General features: G+C 35.3%; 1 protein-coding gene across 11 annotated transcripts in view; it reads right to left on the reverse strand.

Annotated features, from left to right (window-relative positions):
• Positions 1 to 15,966, reverse strand: part of DMXL2 (Dmx like 2) — a 179,341-nt gene that overhangs the window by 73,175 nt on the left and 90,200 nt on the right. For all 11 annotated transcript variants that reach the window (XM_006050776.3, XM_006050775.3, XM_044925010.1 and 8 more), the window contains 5 exons: positions 11,723 to 11,901; positions 9,825 to 10,008; positions 6,908 to 7,082; positions 2,381 to 2,620; positions 1,396 to 1,667 (listed from right to left, as the gene is read on the reverse strand). In XM_006050776.3, the coding sequence (XP_006050838.3) occupies positions 1,396 to 1,667; positions 2,381 to 2,620; positions 6,908 to 7,082; positions 9,825 to 10,008; positions 11,723 to 11,901 (1,050 nt within the window). The remainder of the gene's footprint in view (positions 1 to 1,395; positions 1,668 to 2,380; positions 2,621 to 6,907; positions 7,083 to 9,824; positions 10,009 to 11,722; positions 11,902 to 15,966) is intronic.

The raw sequence follows: 15,966 nt of genomic DNA on the forward strand, positions 1-15,966 counted from the left end.
AATCTAAACAAATATTGTTCAGAAAGGTAACAGAAACAAATATTGTTCAGAAAGGTAACAGATAAAGATAGCTAGATTTAATGAATAAAACTGGAGTAGTGGGGGGACTTATCCTGAGTCACAGTTTTAGGATAATTTCTTGTGTTAAATCATTTCAGTCATGTCCGACTCTGCACCCTATGGACAGCAGCCCTCCAGGCTCCTCTGTCCATGGGATTCTCCAGTCAAGAATACTGGAATGGGTTGCCATCCCTTCCTCCAGGGGATCTGCCCACCTAGTGATTGAACCCACATTTCTTTTTTTTTTTTTTTTTTAATTTTATTTTTAAACTTTACATAATTGTATTAGTTTTGCCAAATATCAAAATGTATCTGCCACAGGTATACATGTGTTCCCCATCCTGAACCCTCCTCCCTCCTCCCTCCCCATTCCATCCCTCTGGGTCGTCCCAGTGCACCAGCCCCAAGCATCCAGTATCGTGCATCGAACCTGGACTGGCAACTCGTTTCATGCATGATATTTTACATGTTTCAATGCCATTTTCCCAAATCTTCCCACCCTCTCCCTCTCCCACAGAGTCCATAAGACTGTTCTATACATCAGTGTCTCTTTTGCTGTCTCGTACACAGGGTTATTGTTACCATCTTTCTAAATTCCATATATATGCGTTAGTATACTGTATTGGTGTTTTTCTTTCTGGCTTACTTCACTCTGTATAATAGGCTCCAGTTTCATCCACCTCATTAGAACTGATTCAAATGTATTCTTTTTAATGGCTGAGTAATACTCCATTGTGTATATGTACCACAGCTTTCTTATCCATTCATCTGCTGATGGACATCTAGGTTGCTTCCATGTCCTGGCTATTATAAACAGTGCTGCGATGAACATTAGGGTACACGTGTCTCTTTCCCTTCTGGTTTCCTCAGTGTGTATGCCCAGCAGTGGGATTGCTGGATCATAAGGCAGTTCTATTTCCAGTTTTTTAAGGAATCTCCACACTGTTCTCCATAGTGGCTGTACTAGTTTGCATTCCCACCAACAGTGTAAGAGGTGAACCCACATTTCTTATGTCTCCTGCATTGGCTACCTGGGAAGCCTCCTAGGGTAATTTCTTAAGTTTATTCAAAATACTGTTAATTCCTAGGGGAAAAAACCTAATATACACATTTTCAGACGTTCACTATTGCATTTCATAGTTAAATTTATTTTACTTGAATTAATTACGTTTGTAAAATTGGCTATTATTGATCCCCTTTGGGAGCAAGTTATTCTCTTCTCAGTTGCTTATCAAAAATAAAATGCTTAAATATTTCCGAAAAACTGCTAAATCTGAATGGCATCTGTTTCACTTTTTTAAGAAATGTAAAAGCTGCTTCATCGGTCAAATATACCTTGACTTGTCTAAATATTCCAGGATTATATTCATCCAAATACTTTACATGCCACACTAGGAAGGTACCATCTACTGGGTGTATGGTAAAAAGCATGTCAGGATTCTTATTCCATTCAGCTAGAAGCATTTCAATCTTCCGATCAAGCAGGACCGTAGGCAGTGGCATTGATATAATAGGCCGTGCACAGGTTCTGGGACTTCCCTCTCTTTCCGCATCTTCATGTTCTGATGATCCTGTACCTGCTTCAGATTCTCTATCTAGGGATAATTCTAAGTCAGAAAATAAATTCATCAGTACATAGTAATAATAATATGAAAATTCACATATATACTCAGTCAGTTTAATTGCTCAGTCATGTCCAACTCTTTGCAAACCCATTGACTATACCCTACCAGGCTCCTCCTTTCATGAAATTTTCCAGGCAAGAGTACTGGAGTGGGTTGCCATTTCCTTCTCCAGAGGATGTTCCCAACCCAGGTCTCCCACATTGCAGGCAGAGGCTTTACCCTCTGAGCCACCAAGGAAGCCTATTTACATACTAGACAATCAATAAACAGCATACTATCTTTAGCAATCACGAATCCCTTCCCCAATTTATGGCCGGGGAAAAAAAAACAAGGAAGGAAATTATTTTCTGGTCTGAACTGAAATTTACTACATTTCTTAGTTTTAGATAAATCAAAATTTCATTCACACTATCACATTATCTTTATCATTTCTATTATTAGCAAAACCTGTCCCCCGCCACCCCCGCCCCCGCCAAAAAACATTGCTCGCAAAGTAATACATTATTCAAAGCAATACATTATAAGAGAGCGAAGTTAGATGGTAGATGGTCCATATTAGATGGTCAGAAAAGACCTGTGGAATGAATGGAAAGTGAAAAAGAAGGAGAGGAGTAAGGAAAGATTACAAACCAAAAGTAGCTTCACAAAAAGCTGTCAGCCTAAAAAAAAGAAAAACCTGAATATAGGATACTCACCATGATCTAGTTTCATATGTAAACCCCTCTCTCTTTCCTCCTGTGAACGTTCCTCATCTTCTTTATTGCCTTCATCACTTTCATGATCTACCTGCCTTTCAGAAAGTTTTCTTAATTGCTGCATAAATATTTCAGTAGATGATGTAAAATGAAATTCTTTGTTGTTTAACCAATGAACTACAAAGCCCCCATTTCCATCATCAATGTTAAATACAGTGCCAACAAAGACATTTGGAATATCTGTGGAATCAAAAAAGATAAAATTTCTATATCAATTCTTAACATCTTTTAAAATACTACATGTGCTTAGAAAGACTAATTCCATTACACAAAAAATGTGCTAAACAAAAAGTAAATATAACTCTAGCAGGATTTGAAATTTTAATTAAATTTAATGGTAAATGAATTAATGGCATAGACTTACATGGAATTAATCATTTAAAAGCCAAACACACCAAATGCACAAACTTTTATCGAATCCTGGTTTGAGGACAAGGGAACAGAAAGATACAACAGAAAAGAAACTCTAAAAGACATTTTTGAGATGACTGAAATTTAACTATGATGATTAGAGACCATGGAATTATTTCTAATTTTCTTAGGTACAATAATGATATTGTGATTATGTGAGAGAATTTCCTTATTCTTAGGCACTTGCTAAATTATGTAAGGGTGATGTGCTATGATGTGTTATTTTGAAAACATTAAGAAAAAATTTCATTCACACACCCCCACATACACATATATATATATGTGTGTGTATACACAGAGAGAATAAAGCAATTGGGAAAATGTTAGCAACTGTTGAATCAAAGTGGGTGAAATCAGTGTTCACTGTACTATTCTTCCAACTTTGTTGACTGTTTTAAACTTTCCTTAAAAGTTTAGGCAAATAATGCTAAGAAAGAACGCAGGAAGGCAAGCAAACTTCTAAGTATAGCAGATTTTGTCCATGTGGGGTAACTGAAATTCATGCTATAGATCAGTTCATGCAAAATAGTATAATTCAAAAACAACAACAATCTCCTTAATCCCGAATCAAATTGTAAAGAACCCACTCAATAGAAAGAAAAAAGACTGTCCTCTGCAAAAGAAGTGAGAATCTAAAGATGAAATAAGTAATATATTCTAGAAGTGTTTTATTTATAAATATCAATGTTAAATAAAGCTCCAAAGTGTTCTTTTTTTCCACTTCCTGGGTTACAAGCCTGGTTTTCTAACAGAAATTAAACAAATCAAATAAAATTAGAAATGTAAATTAACAATCCTGTAAAACAGTACATCCCCTACATACCTATGTACTAGGTAAAAATCCAAATCTCAACCCAAATCTTATCATGGACAAATATTCTGACTGTAAGACATCCTAAAAGATAACTGAGAGATAACTGTCTTGAGACATTTTTTTGAAGAGTGATTATTCTAAATTAGTGGGACTTAAAGAGAAATAACAAATGCATTTAAAAAAAGAATCTAGATGTAAATAGGAACTATAACATTAGAATATACTCTTTTTATCAGAAGACACATTTTGAAATATTTAGGTAATGTTGTAAAATATTTAGGGGATGAAGGAAAATGTCAGTGACTACTTTCAAATGGCTCGGCCAAAGATAATGGAAAAGGGAGAAAAGGTATACACACACACACACACACACACACACACACACACACACACACACACACACAGAATAAAAGCAAACCTGGTGAAAGGTTAATGACTGAATTTGGGTAAAGAGCACATGGGTATTCACTATATTATGCTTTCAACTTTACTCTAAGGTTGAGAGGTTTTCTTTAAAAAAAAAAAAAAAAAAAGGCGGACAAGTCCTGCAATATAAAATTATTTGTATTTAACAAACAATTAGGTCAACCTAAATATATTTTTTTACAAACAGTACCTATAAACACATGATGTTCAATTTTTGTACAAAATAATTTTTAAAATAATGTGTAGATAAGTTAGGGTGAAGATGGTTAAAACTGGCTAAATGGTGAAAGTTAATAAAAATGCTAGAAGACAAGGCCTAATGGCCACAAGAACACATCTAGTACTTAGACTCAAATGATGTAACAGAATGCCTATCCACAAGGAATGATCCTGTGACCCTATTTCATTTGATTAGAATAGTACATACAGGTAAAAGTCAAAACTTTCTAACACAGTATCTGCATACTATCACTGATTGTTTTTTGTTTGAAGTTTTCATCATAGTCAATAACTCAAGATAAGGTTCTTTTACAAAGGTTGAAAATCTATAAAAATCTAAAACCACCACCATTATGAAAACAAGTGGTGTTATAAATCTTAGAATACAATTGAGATGTTGGGTCAGAAAAGATAATCTATTTAAAAAAACATTTAATCAAGTAGCACAGCAAACTTCTATTACTCAATAGAAGTATAATGCAAACCACAAATACAAGGCGAATACATAATTTTTATTTTAGTAGCCACATTATACGGAGAGGGCAATGGCACCCCACTCCAGTACTCTTGCCTGGAAAATCCCATGGATGGAGGAGCCTGGTAGGCCTCAGTCTATGGGGTCGCTAAGAGTCGGACACGACTGAGCGACTTCACCTTCACTTTTCACTTTCATGCATTGGAGAAAGAACTGGCAACCCACTCCAGTGCTCTTGCCTGGAGAATCCCAGGGACGGGGGAGCCCGATGGGCTGCCATGGATGGGGTCGCACAGAGTCGGACACTACTGAAGCAACTTAGCAGCAGCAGCAGCCACATTATATAAACAGGTAAACTTAATTTTAATAATATATTTTATCTGACCCAATATATGTAAAATATTATCATTTCAACATGTAATCAATATTAAATAAAATTATTAATAAGAGATCTTACATTATTTCATTGTTTTCTAAAGTCTTAAGAATCCAGTGTGTATTTTAGAGCATATCTCAGTTTGGACTATCCGAATTGCAATTGCTCAAACAGCTACATGTGGTTCATGGCCACCATACTGAACAACACACACCTATAACCACTACTATTTAATACAATGGGGGTAAGCATCTAAAGGTCACTTTTTCACAACTCCATCTGCTGAGTATCATCTTTTATAAATAAATATTTAAAAATAAAATCCTCTATCTTTACCCTGAAGCAAGAGACTGCCATTTCAATAAAACATAACTATGTTTAGTTGCTAAATCATGTCTGACTCTTTTGCAACTCCATGGACTATAGCCTACCATGCTCCCCTGATCATAGATTTCCCAGGCAAGAATACTGGAATGGGTTGCCATTTTCTTCTCCAGGGGTCTTCCCAATCCAGGGATTGAACCGGCATCTCCTACATTGGCTGCTGCTGCTGCTGCGTCGCTTCAGTCGTGTCCGACTCTGTGCAACCCCAGAGAGGGAAGCCTACCAGGCTCCCCCGTCCCTGGGATTCTCCAGGCAAGAACACTGGAGTGGGTTGCCATTTCCTTCTCCAATGCATGAAAGTGAACAGTGAAACTGAAGTTGCTCAATCATGTCCGACTCTTAGTAACCCCATGGACTGCAGCCCACCAGGCTCCTCCGTCCATGGGATTTTCCAGACAAGAGTACTGGAGTGGGATGCCATTGCCTTCTCCGCCAGCATTGGCAGGTGGACTCTTTAACAATGCACCACCAGGGAAGCCCCATAATCAAATGTGTGCATGCTCAGTCATGTCTGACTCTTTGTGAGTCCATGGATGTAGCCTGCCAGGCTCCTCTGTCCATGGAATTTTCCAGGCAAGAATACTGGAGTGGCTTGCCGTTTTCTCCTCCAGGGAATCTTCCCAACCCAGGGATTGAACCCACATCTCCTGTATTGGCAGGTGGATTCTTTACTTACTGCACCATCTGGGAAGCCCAGATAAATCCCTCCTATAACTTTGTACAAATATAGTTCTTCAAGCAATATAATATGAAACTCCTAGGCCTTATCACATGTTTTTCATGCAGAAAGAAAACAATGACTTAAACAGAAGTTTTAAACATGCTCTTGCCAACAATGAACCTGCCTGAAAATACTTCTCAACTACAGGGGAAGAAAAAAGCAAAAATAAAATACAAAGGTTAGAAGAAAAACTATCTCGAATGCAGGATAAGAAAGTGTATGAGTGTATAAAACAAGATATGCTGAAATATAAAGGAAACTATACAAAAACAAAGTTATAAAGAAGAGTTGAGAAGAGAGAATAATGGTGAAAATACAGAAGGAAGGAAGGAATATCACACTAATTAACCAAGCTGCCACTTCTGTTCATCCCGAGGTTCAACTAAAGCTCTAATTTACTTAGAAACTTTGCTATATTCTAGACAAACTAAGGTGTTCAAAAATACTTATCCGAAATTATTCCCTGAAAATCACAGTCTCAATTTAAGAAATGGTATCTTATATTTCTATTCTAATTAAGAAGTATTTTAAAAGGAAACATGGAGTGTTAATATAAAATCAAAAACAGATTATAAAAGTAGTACTACTTTTCAATTTATCTAGTTTCAGCAGATAGTAAGGAAAACTTTACTATCCTTTACCTGTGGCGGGGTTGATGCTTGCTGCAATGTGAAAATGACACAGTGCATTTGCATGGTGGGAAATATGTCTTTGAACTTCATGTGTTGTCGTCTGGTCAGGCTTTAATTCAGTGTGAGTTACAAGAACAGAAGATCTCCTTTGTCCTTTTCTTAAATTTTTCAAATGGTGTATTGTCTAAAACAGAAAAATAATTACTAAATCTAAGTCTGGGAAGTCTAACTAATGCTGATCAAAGTACTTCTGATAATTAAGGATCTTACAATTTTCCTTTCTATAAAACCTATCTTATAGGAAAATTTAACTACAATAGAACAACTATGAATATATTCTCCATTGGCCTTGCATATTTTATAATTCAAGGTAGCAGTTGCTCAAAAACACTTATTATCTACAGAAACTGCTATAAAGATTAGGAATCCAAAGTCTAGTTTTTTGGGAATATCCCAGTACTGAGATGAAATTTACTAGTCATATGAGTGTTTAAAAAAAATTCCAAATCTTCCTACCAGAAAGAATATTCCTCCTGAAAATTCTCACTGTTCTCTAGGCAAGAATATCAGAGTGGGTTGTGATTTCCTTCTCCAGGTGATCTTCCTGACCCAGGAATCAAACCCAGGTCTCCTGCATTGCAGTCAGATTCTGTACCTTCTGAGCCACCAGGGCAGACCCAAGGACTACATAGCCAGCTAAATAATCATATATAACCTCTATTATAAAGACAAAAAGAGGGTACAAAAATACAGAATAACAATGGGAAACCTTAACTTAGCCAGAAAAGACCTCATGAAAGTGATGACCTATGGAATTTGCTTAAATTGTGATAGGTATCTATGATAAAAATTCTGTATTGACATACCCCATCATCTGAACTATTCTGATATGCTGCTGCTGCTGCTGCTAAGTCGCTTCAGTCGTGTCCGACTCTGTGCGACCCCATAGACGGCAGCCCATCAGGCTCCCCCGTCCCTGGGATCCTCCAGGCAAGAACACTGGAGTGGGTTGCCATTTCCTTCTCCAATGCATGAAAGTGAAAAGTCAAAGTGAAGTCGCTCAGTCGTGTCCGACTCTTAGCGACCCCATGGACTGCAGCCCACCAGGCTCCTCCATCCATGGGGTTTTCCAGGCAAGAGTACTGGAGTGGGGTGCCATTTCCCATGAGGCCATGTCAACTCTTGGCACCATCTTTTCTCCACATCATAACTCCACCTCATGGCACTTCCTTGTTGTGTCACACAACCACCCCCAAAACCATGCCTAATAATATTTAATAATATACCATTCTTTTCATTTATTCCTCACATTGTTAAACAAAATGTAGCATCCTCTCAGTTATTTCTGTATTAAGGTAAAATATCTGCACCTTCCTTTCAATTCCACAGCTCTTGTCACTTTTCGTGTGAAAAACAGTATCAGTTCTATGGTGTGTCCTCTGTCTCTGGTCTCCCTGTTTATTTCTTTGATTATACCTATCAAATTATTTTCACTCAATCTTTGACATTTATCATTATTTTAAATTAGATTGGCAAGGCCAGTTATTTTCTCCTAGAAACAAAAGGTATAATTTAAGTATATATAGAATTATATATACCTCACAGTTAGGAGTTTTGTAGGAAAGGGTGTTAGAAAGCAAAATAGCTTGTAAGTCAAGTAATCAGGCTTTTTCTATTAAAAACAATTTTAACACTACTATTGAACAACATTTTATTAAAAGAGTGCAAAACTGTCAAATCACTGATTACATATTACATTTTTGCTTTTACTGTATGTGGCAGTAATTAAGTTTAACTAATACTTGAAAAGCAATATATTAGGTAACATGCAGGATACAGAAATATCTAAAAGTCCTTAAGCCTCCAAAAGCTTATATATAATTTAAAGATAAAATGTTACACAAGTATATATAAATTATTGTAAACATCTAGTAAATAAAATACTTTTTCCTACTAAATTGCAATCAATATCAAAACATACTATAACTCTGTTCTGACTTCTTTTAATTTCATTTATGATTTAAATGTTGAAAAAAAATGTATAAATAGTGCCTAATCACAGTATCAGAGCAGGACTACTTTATATAAAATTTTAAAGGACCACATCCTTAAGCCTATAAAATCCCCAAAATACTTCTGCCTGCTGAAAAATCCAAAAACCATTTTGGCTATGCAACCATTAAAGTGTTCATGTAAATATGCAATGTAAAAGTATAATTAGTATTGTAGAGAGATGTTTATAACACATTAGTATAAAAAGCAAGTTATAAAACATTACTACAATCTCAATCTTATAAATAAAAAAAAAAAATGCACAAACACACATACTGGAAGAGTTGGATTATAAACTCCACATTTTTTTTCTTTCTCCTAATCTACTTTTAGAATAAGCATAAGTAATATGTTTATCTCATTTTATTCCCTAATCATAATGGGCACAATAGTTCACACTGTATTATAAAAATCTAATTTCTTAGAAAGCACTTTTATAGTGTATTTAAAAATTAGAAAAATTATTTCACTTTCAAAATAGTAAACCATGAAAATTATGCAATTATATAAGTTCACTTAATATCTTAACACTTTTATTCTTATTCACAGTCATTTTTAACTTTATTTTTTAAGTCACTTTTAGTTAGTAAAATTCAATCCTCATGAAACAAAAGCAAAATATTTCTGTTTATATTTTAAAGGTTATTGTGGTATTTTATTTTTTTATCTTTTGGCTATGCCATGCAGCTTGCAAGATCTTATTTCCCTGACCAGGGACTGAACCTGGGCCCTGGTAGAGAAAGCACCTAGTCCTAACCACTGGACCACGAGGGAATTCCCCACAAAATATATTTTTTAATTACAACCAATTTCAAGGACTTTTACATGACACATTATCTTCAAGATTCATTTACTGTTTTATATAACATAGTACCTCAAGAGCATGCTGTATTCTGTCTTTGTGTTTTCCAGCATGAGTAAGGTTGCTGGAAACGCTGGAAGTGGTAGTTTCACAAATCTGCTCACCCAAAAGACAGTCTTCTGGAAGTAAGGTTTCTGCCCAGAGCCGGCAGACACCATCATGGCATGAAGTTAATAACACATTACAGACAGAACCTCTAATGATAAAGAGAAATAAGCAGAAGTTACTATGAATACCAATGCCATCAAAAATTAAAGGCTATTCATACTTAGTTCCTCATGCTTAAAGAAGACATTAGTACAAAACTAACAGTATATCTATCTGCAGTTATTTTTCCAATAATGATAATGGATTTCTACTGACTACTTCACACTCTCACCAACACCCATTTATTACCTGCTCAGACCTGCAAGGTGGCAGGCTGGACTCAGGATGCAATCTGTTACCATGAAATAAGAACAACCTAACTGTGCTCGACACTCACCTTAATACATTAAACTTAAACTCTGAATAGCTAAACTAAATGACAGTATAGTATGTGTCCAACTGTTTTAGAAGTTACACTGTGTGGAGAAAAAGTATCAATCAAAGAGCTTGAAATCACACACAGTACTGCTGAACACCATAAAAACTAGGAAGTGGGGGTGACAAAGGAAACAAATAAATTAATGCCAGATTATATACATGTGCTGCTTGAAAACAAGGCTCTGGAGGATTAGTATCTCCTAAACAAAACAAACAAAACAGCAAAAGGAAACCTACATTTCTGTCATTACAAATTATAGAATGACCATAACAAAAGATCATTAATTATAATTAAACTATATGGCTGATCACAGTAGTCGCCTTATCCTTCTTATAATCTAAACAGTTACAAATAGAGAAACAAATGTATTAATAAAACTGTAAGAAGACTATAATTTCAAACTATAAATCAATTTCCATTAAGTTAAGCAAAAATGTCACAGTATCAAGCAGCTGAAGTGACTTAACCTCTCATCATGAAAAAAAAAAAAAAGCACAAAAAATTTTCCTGTTAAAAAAATGCTTACACAGAATCTGACTCAGTCAAAGGTAAAGTGTTCTGCAAATGTTTTCCATAGGTGCAAATAACTTAAGCAGATTAAGTTAGAATAGCCTTTTATTTAGATTCCAAAACTGTATACATTCCCCATGTTATCATTTACTGAGCCCCACAAAGGGTGTGCTATATTTCCCATCAAGGGCAAATGGTGCTCAGATATACTTAGCAGATGAAATAACCTTTCCTCAAGAAGGAATACAGATTTCTAAGAAAGCATTTTTAGAACTTACATATAATACAAGAATCATTTGTTTAGGCTATTTTATAGCTTGCTTAATCTTTCAAATGCTTTTAAAAGATGCTGTAACAATGAGAATAATTTGATAAGTTTCTGTTGCTAGCCTTAAGAAAAAGTTGGGACACTTTATTCACTGTATGTGGTTACACTTTACCAGCATATGGATTACTAACAGTTTATTACCATGTTTTATTCTTCCTTAATGTGTGCTTTTCTGTTACCTGCAAATGTTTGCTTCTTAGAATCTATTGCTGCTGCTAATACTGACAATACTAGCTAATGCTGCCTGGGCACACACAGTGTGCAAAGGCCTGTGTAAGCATTCACACGCACTCACATATTTTAGTCTCACACAACGCTCTGAGGTAGGTACTATTGCTACCCTCATCTACAAGGGCAAAGAGCGCTTAAGAAATTTAGTCAAAAGCTCACAAACCTGGTAACAACAGCGGAATATGAATTCAGGCAGTTGACACCCAGAACCTATGCTCTTAACTGTCACCATATCAATCAAAAGAACTTTTGTTTTCATTATTTTTATAAACATATAAGTATACAAAATGAAGTTATATGACACACTCGTCTAACCTGGGCATATACTTGCTAGTTTTACGCCATGAAAAACCTGTTACAGCTCGTGGATGTGCCAAATACACAAAGGAAAACTGAGTAGATGCCTGTCTCCTTTTCACTTCATGATGATCCTGAGGTATAATTGAAGACTTCCAACCAGTCATAGGATACCACACTTTCAAAAGACAATCATCCTGTAAAAATATATAGGCCAACATAAAATTAATTTGTACACACACAATTCAAAATTTAAGTGGTTTGAACAGAAGCTTTAAAAATTAACCTATATATAAAAAATACATATAAAGTTTATATATATAGTACAGAACTAAATCTATTAATAAAATGCTTATTACTCTAAATGATACCATTCATGAAGGATAAATGGATGTGCTCATTATCAATATTCTCTACACAAAGGTAGTTTTCAAATAGAGATTGAAGCCAAACTCCCCCACTTCAATACACCAGGGCCCTCCCTATAAAGACAAGACTCAAAAGACTCTGAAACCAGATGATAGCTTGGATAAGAAAGAAGCCATGCTATCTGGCACTGTTATCCTTTTCTCCTTTCTGAAGAGATCTGAAAGGATGAGTCAAACCTTTTTTTAAAAATTGCTTCTTATTCTAAGTCAGGATGCAGCAAACTTCTCCTGTAAAAGGCCAAGTAAGTTTTGTGGACCACACAGCCTCTGATACAGATTTTTATTGGTTTTGTGTTTGTTGTTGTTGTTTTTTTCTTATAACTCTTTAAAAATGTAAAATCCATCCTTGGCTCATGGGCCATAGTGTGTTCTTATGACGAGAAGGCATTTAGGCAGTTTTGGGGAACCACCTTTATGCCCACTTAAGATATTTAAAGGTATACCAATAGGCACTGACAATCATTTTACTTAGCTCTAAGAATTTTGTTAAAAGGCCTAAACAATTTTATCCTATTTAACAGGAACTATCTCTTTTATAGTGCTTCATCCTCAATGGTGAAAAGTTTATGAAGGAAAATAATAAAATAACATTTATGGAAAAAAAATCTCAATCTCTAAGAAACAATGAAATTATGTGTTTCTGGAAAGTGTGTATAGGTGCAAATATTTTCATCTGAACTGGACAAACACTTCTGCCTCTTTTCCATCTTAGTATTCATTCTCAATCTATACTACACAGTGTATGTTTCTATTGAGGGCTCATTTATTCAGATATCTGATTTACACAACAGATCTCTTTAAGTACTTACTCTGAGACAAAGTGCTTAACCATGCACTAGTTGCTTTCCTCCAAGTACCTTCTTCACCTAGCATTGTTTTCACCTTCCCAAATTTACTGCATAGTCTATGTCAGTAGTTTCAGATTATGTACCATAAAAACCCTTAACGTACCTGAGAGCCCCTAAGGAGTCAAAAGGAAAGTCAGAGAGCCTCCACAACCAAGGCAATCTAGCCCCTTCTCCCATTTCCACTAGCTTCCCCCCTAGTGAAGTAGCCTCAACACTTTTATATATTACTATCTAAAACTCTAAAACCACAAAGAATTAAACTAGAAATCAGTATTAGAGAGAAAATTCTCAAGTATTTATAAACTAATCAAAAACACTTCTAAATTACAAGAGAAAATTTTATGTATGTTGAACTGAAGGAAAATAAAAACAAAACATCAAACTTGCGGGGTTGTAGCTACATGAGTGCTTAGAAGGAAATGTACAGCTTTAGATGCTATACATCAAGAAAGAAGAAAGGTCACAAATCAATGGTTTAAGCTTCAATCTGAAGCATCAAGTAAAAGAAGAGCAAAGAGAACTCACGTTAAAGAGATAAGGGGAAGAATAAAAACCAATGAAATAAAATATGAAAAAAAAAACAAGAAATCAATTCATCCAAAAGCTATTTTGAAAAGATCAATAAAATTTATGATCTAGAGCAATCAAAAATATTTAGAGAGAAAACACAAATTACTGTTATCAAGAATGAAAGATACGACATTACTACAGATCCCATAAACAACAAAGGAACTGGGGAATATCATGAACAATTTTATCCCAATCAATTCAACAATGTATATTAAATCCCTTAAAAGATAATTTCAAAACAACTGACAAAGGAGGAAATAGAAAACCTGAATAGCTCTACATCTATTAAAGATGTTGAATTCACAATTTGAAATTTTCTCACCAAAGGACAAAACAAAACCCTAAAACTGTAACTAAAATACTAGCCTAGATGGCTTTACTGATGAATTTTACCAAACATTTAAGGAAGAAATAGCACCAATCCTTCACAAACTGTTTCAGAAAATTAAGGAAAAAATGATCTCATTGTATAAGGGCATTATTATTAGCCAGACATCAAAAGCAAAGACATAAAAAAACTATACATGAATGTGTTTCATAAACAAAGATGCAAACACCTTTAAACTTAATCCAGCAGTATGTTAAAAAACAAGTTTTGACCAAGTGGAGTTTATCCCAGCAAAGACAAGTGGGTTTAATATTGGAAAAATCAGTAACTGCATTTTATCATATTATCGATAACACAATGAAAAAGAAAACCTACATAATTATCTCACTATATGCAGAAAAAGCACTTGACAAAAGTAAACACTAATTCATGGAGGAAAAATAACACTCTCAACACACAGAAATAAGAAAAATAAAAGGGAATATACATCACATGATTAAGTTGAGTGACTCTATGATAAACCTTCAACTTATATCATATATAGTGGTAAAAGACAATGCTTTTCCTATAAAACTGGGAGCAATACAAGAACATCTGTTCTCATTGTTTCTATTCAACAAATGGTACTAGATGTCCTAGTACTTGCAATATATTAGGTAAGGGAAAAAAAATAAAAGGCATACAGATTAGAAAGGAAGAAGTACAACTGTCTTTATTCACAAAATCCTAAGAAAACTACCCAAAAAGGCTGCTAGAACTGATAAGCAAGGTCATGAGATTAAGGCTCAAAATTAAAAAATCAACTCTATTTCTATATGTTACCAATAATTAGAAATGCAATTTTTGTAAATACGTTTTACATTAGAAAGATAAATTGTTTACACTGAAAATGATGAAACGCTGCTCAGAGAAAGAAAACCTAAATAAAGAGAGAAGTATACCACATTTGTAGATAAGAAGACCAACTACTACTAATGTACAATTCTTCTCAAGTTGACCTGTAGAGATACAATGTAAACACTATCAAAATCACAGTTGGTTTGTTTTTTGTTTTTTGTTTTTTTTGTAAAAACTGACAAAATCTGTAAGGAAATCAAAGGACTGACACCACCAAAAATATTTGAAAAGAAAAAAGTCAGAGGAGTAACAGACTTCAAAACAGAACATATGGTTGCTGAAAGGGAAGAGACAGTTAGGGAGTTTGGGATGGTCATGTACATACTGCTATATTTAAAATGGATAACCAACAAGGCCCTACTGTATAGCACCCGGAACTCTACTCAGTGTTGTATGACTGCCTGGAAGGGAGGGCCATTTTTGGGAGAATGGATACACGTATTATGTATTGCTAGTTCCCTTCACTTTCACCTGAAACTATCACAACATTCTTAGTCAACTATCAGTTCAGTTCAGTCGCTCAGTCATGTCCGACTCTTTGAGACGCCATGAACCACAGCACGCCAGCCTCCCTATCCATCACTAACTGCTGCAGTCTGCACAAACCCATGTCCATTGAGTGAGCGATGCCATCTAAACATCTCATCCTCTGTTGTTCCCTTCTCCTCCTACCCTCAATCTTTCCCAGCATCAGGGTCTTTTCAAATAAGTCAGCTCTTCGCATCAGGTGGCCAAAATATTGGAGTTTCAACTTCAACATCAGTCCTTCCAATGAACACCCAAGACTGATTTCCTTTAGGATAGACTGGCTGGATCTCCTTGCAGTCCAAGGGACTCTCAAGAGTCTTCTCCAACACCTGAGTTCAAAAGCATCAATTCTTCGGTGCTCACCTTTCTTCATAGTCCAACTCTCACATCCACACATGACCACAGGAAAAACCATAGCCTTCACTAGACGAACCTTTGTTGACAAAGTAATGTCTCTGCTTTTTAATATGCTGTCTAGGTTGGTCATAACTTTCCTTCCAAGGAGTAAGCGTCTTTTAATTTCATGGCTGCAATCACCATCTGCAGTGATTTTGGAGCCCAAAAATAAAGTCAGCCACTGTTTTCACTGTTTCCCCATCTAGTGGCCATGAAGTGATAGGACCGGATGCCATTATCTTAGTTTTCTGAATGTTGAGCTTTAAG

The sequence above is a fragment of the Bubalus bubalis genome, chromosome 11, assembly GCF_019923935.1.
Source record: "Bubalus bubalis isolate 160015118507 breed Murrah chromosome 11, NDDB_SH_1, whole genome shotgun sequence".
Taxonomy (NCBI): Eukaryota; Metazoa; Chordata; class Mammalia; order Artiodactyla; family Bovidae; genus Bubalus; species Bubalus bubalis.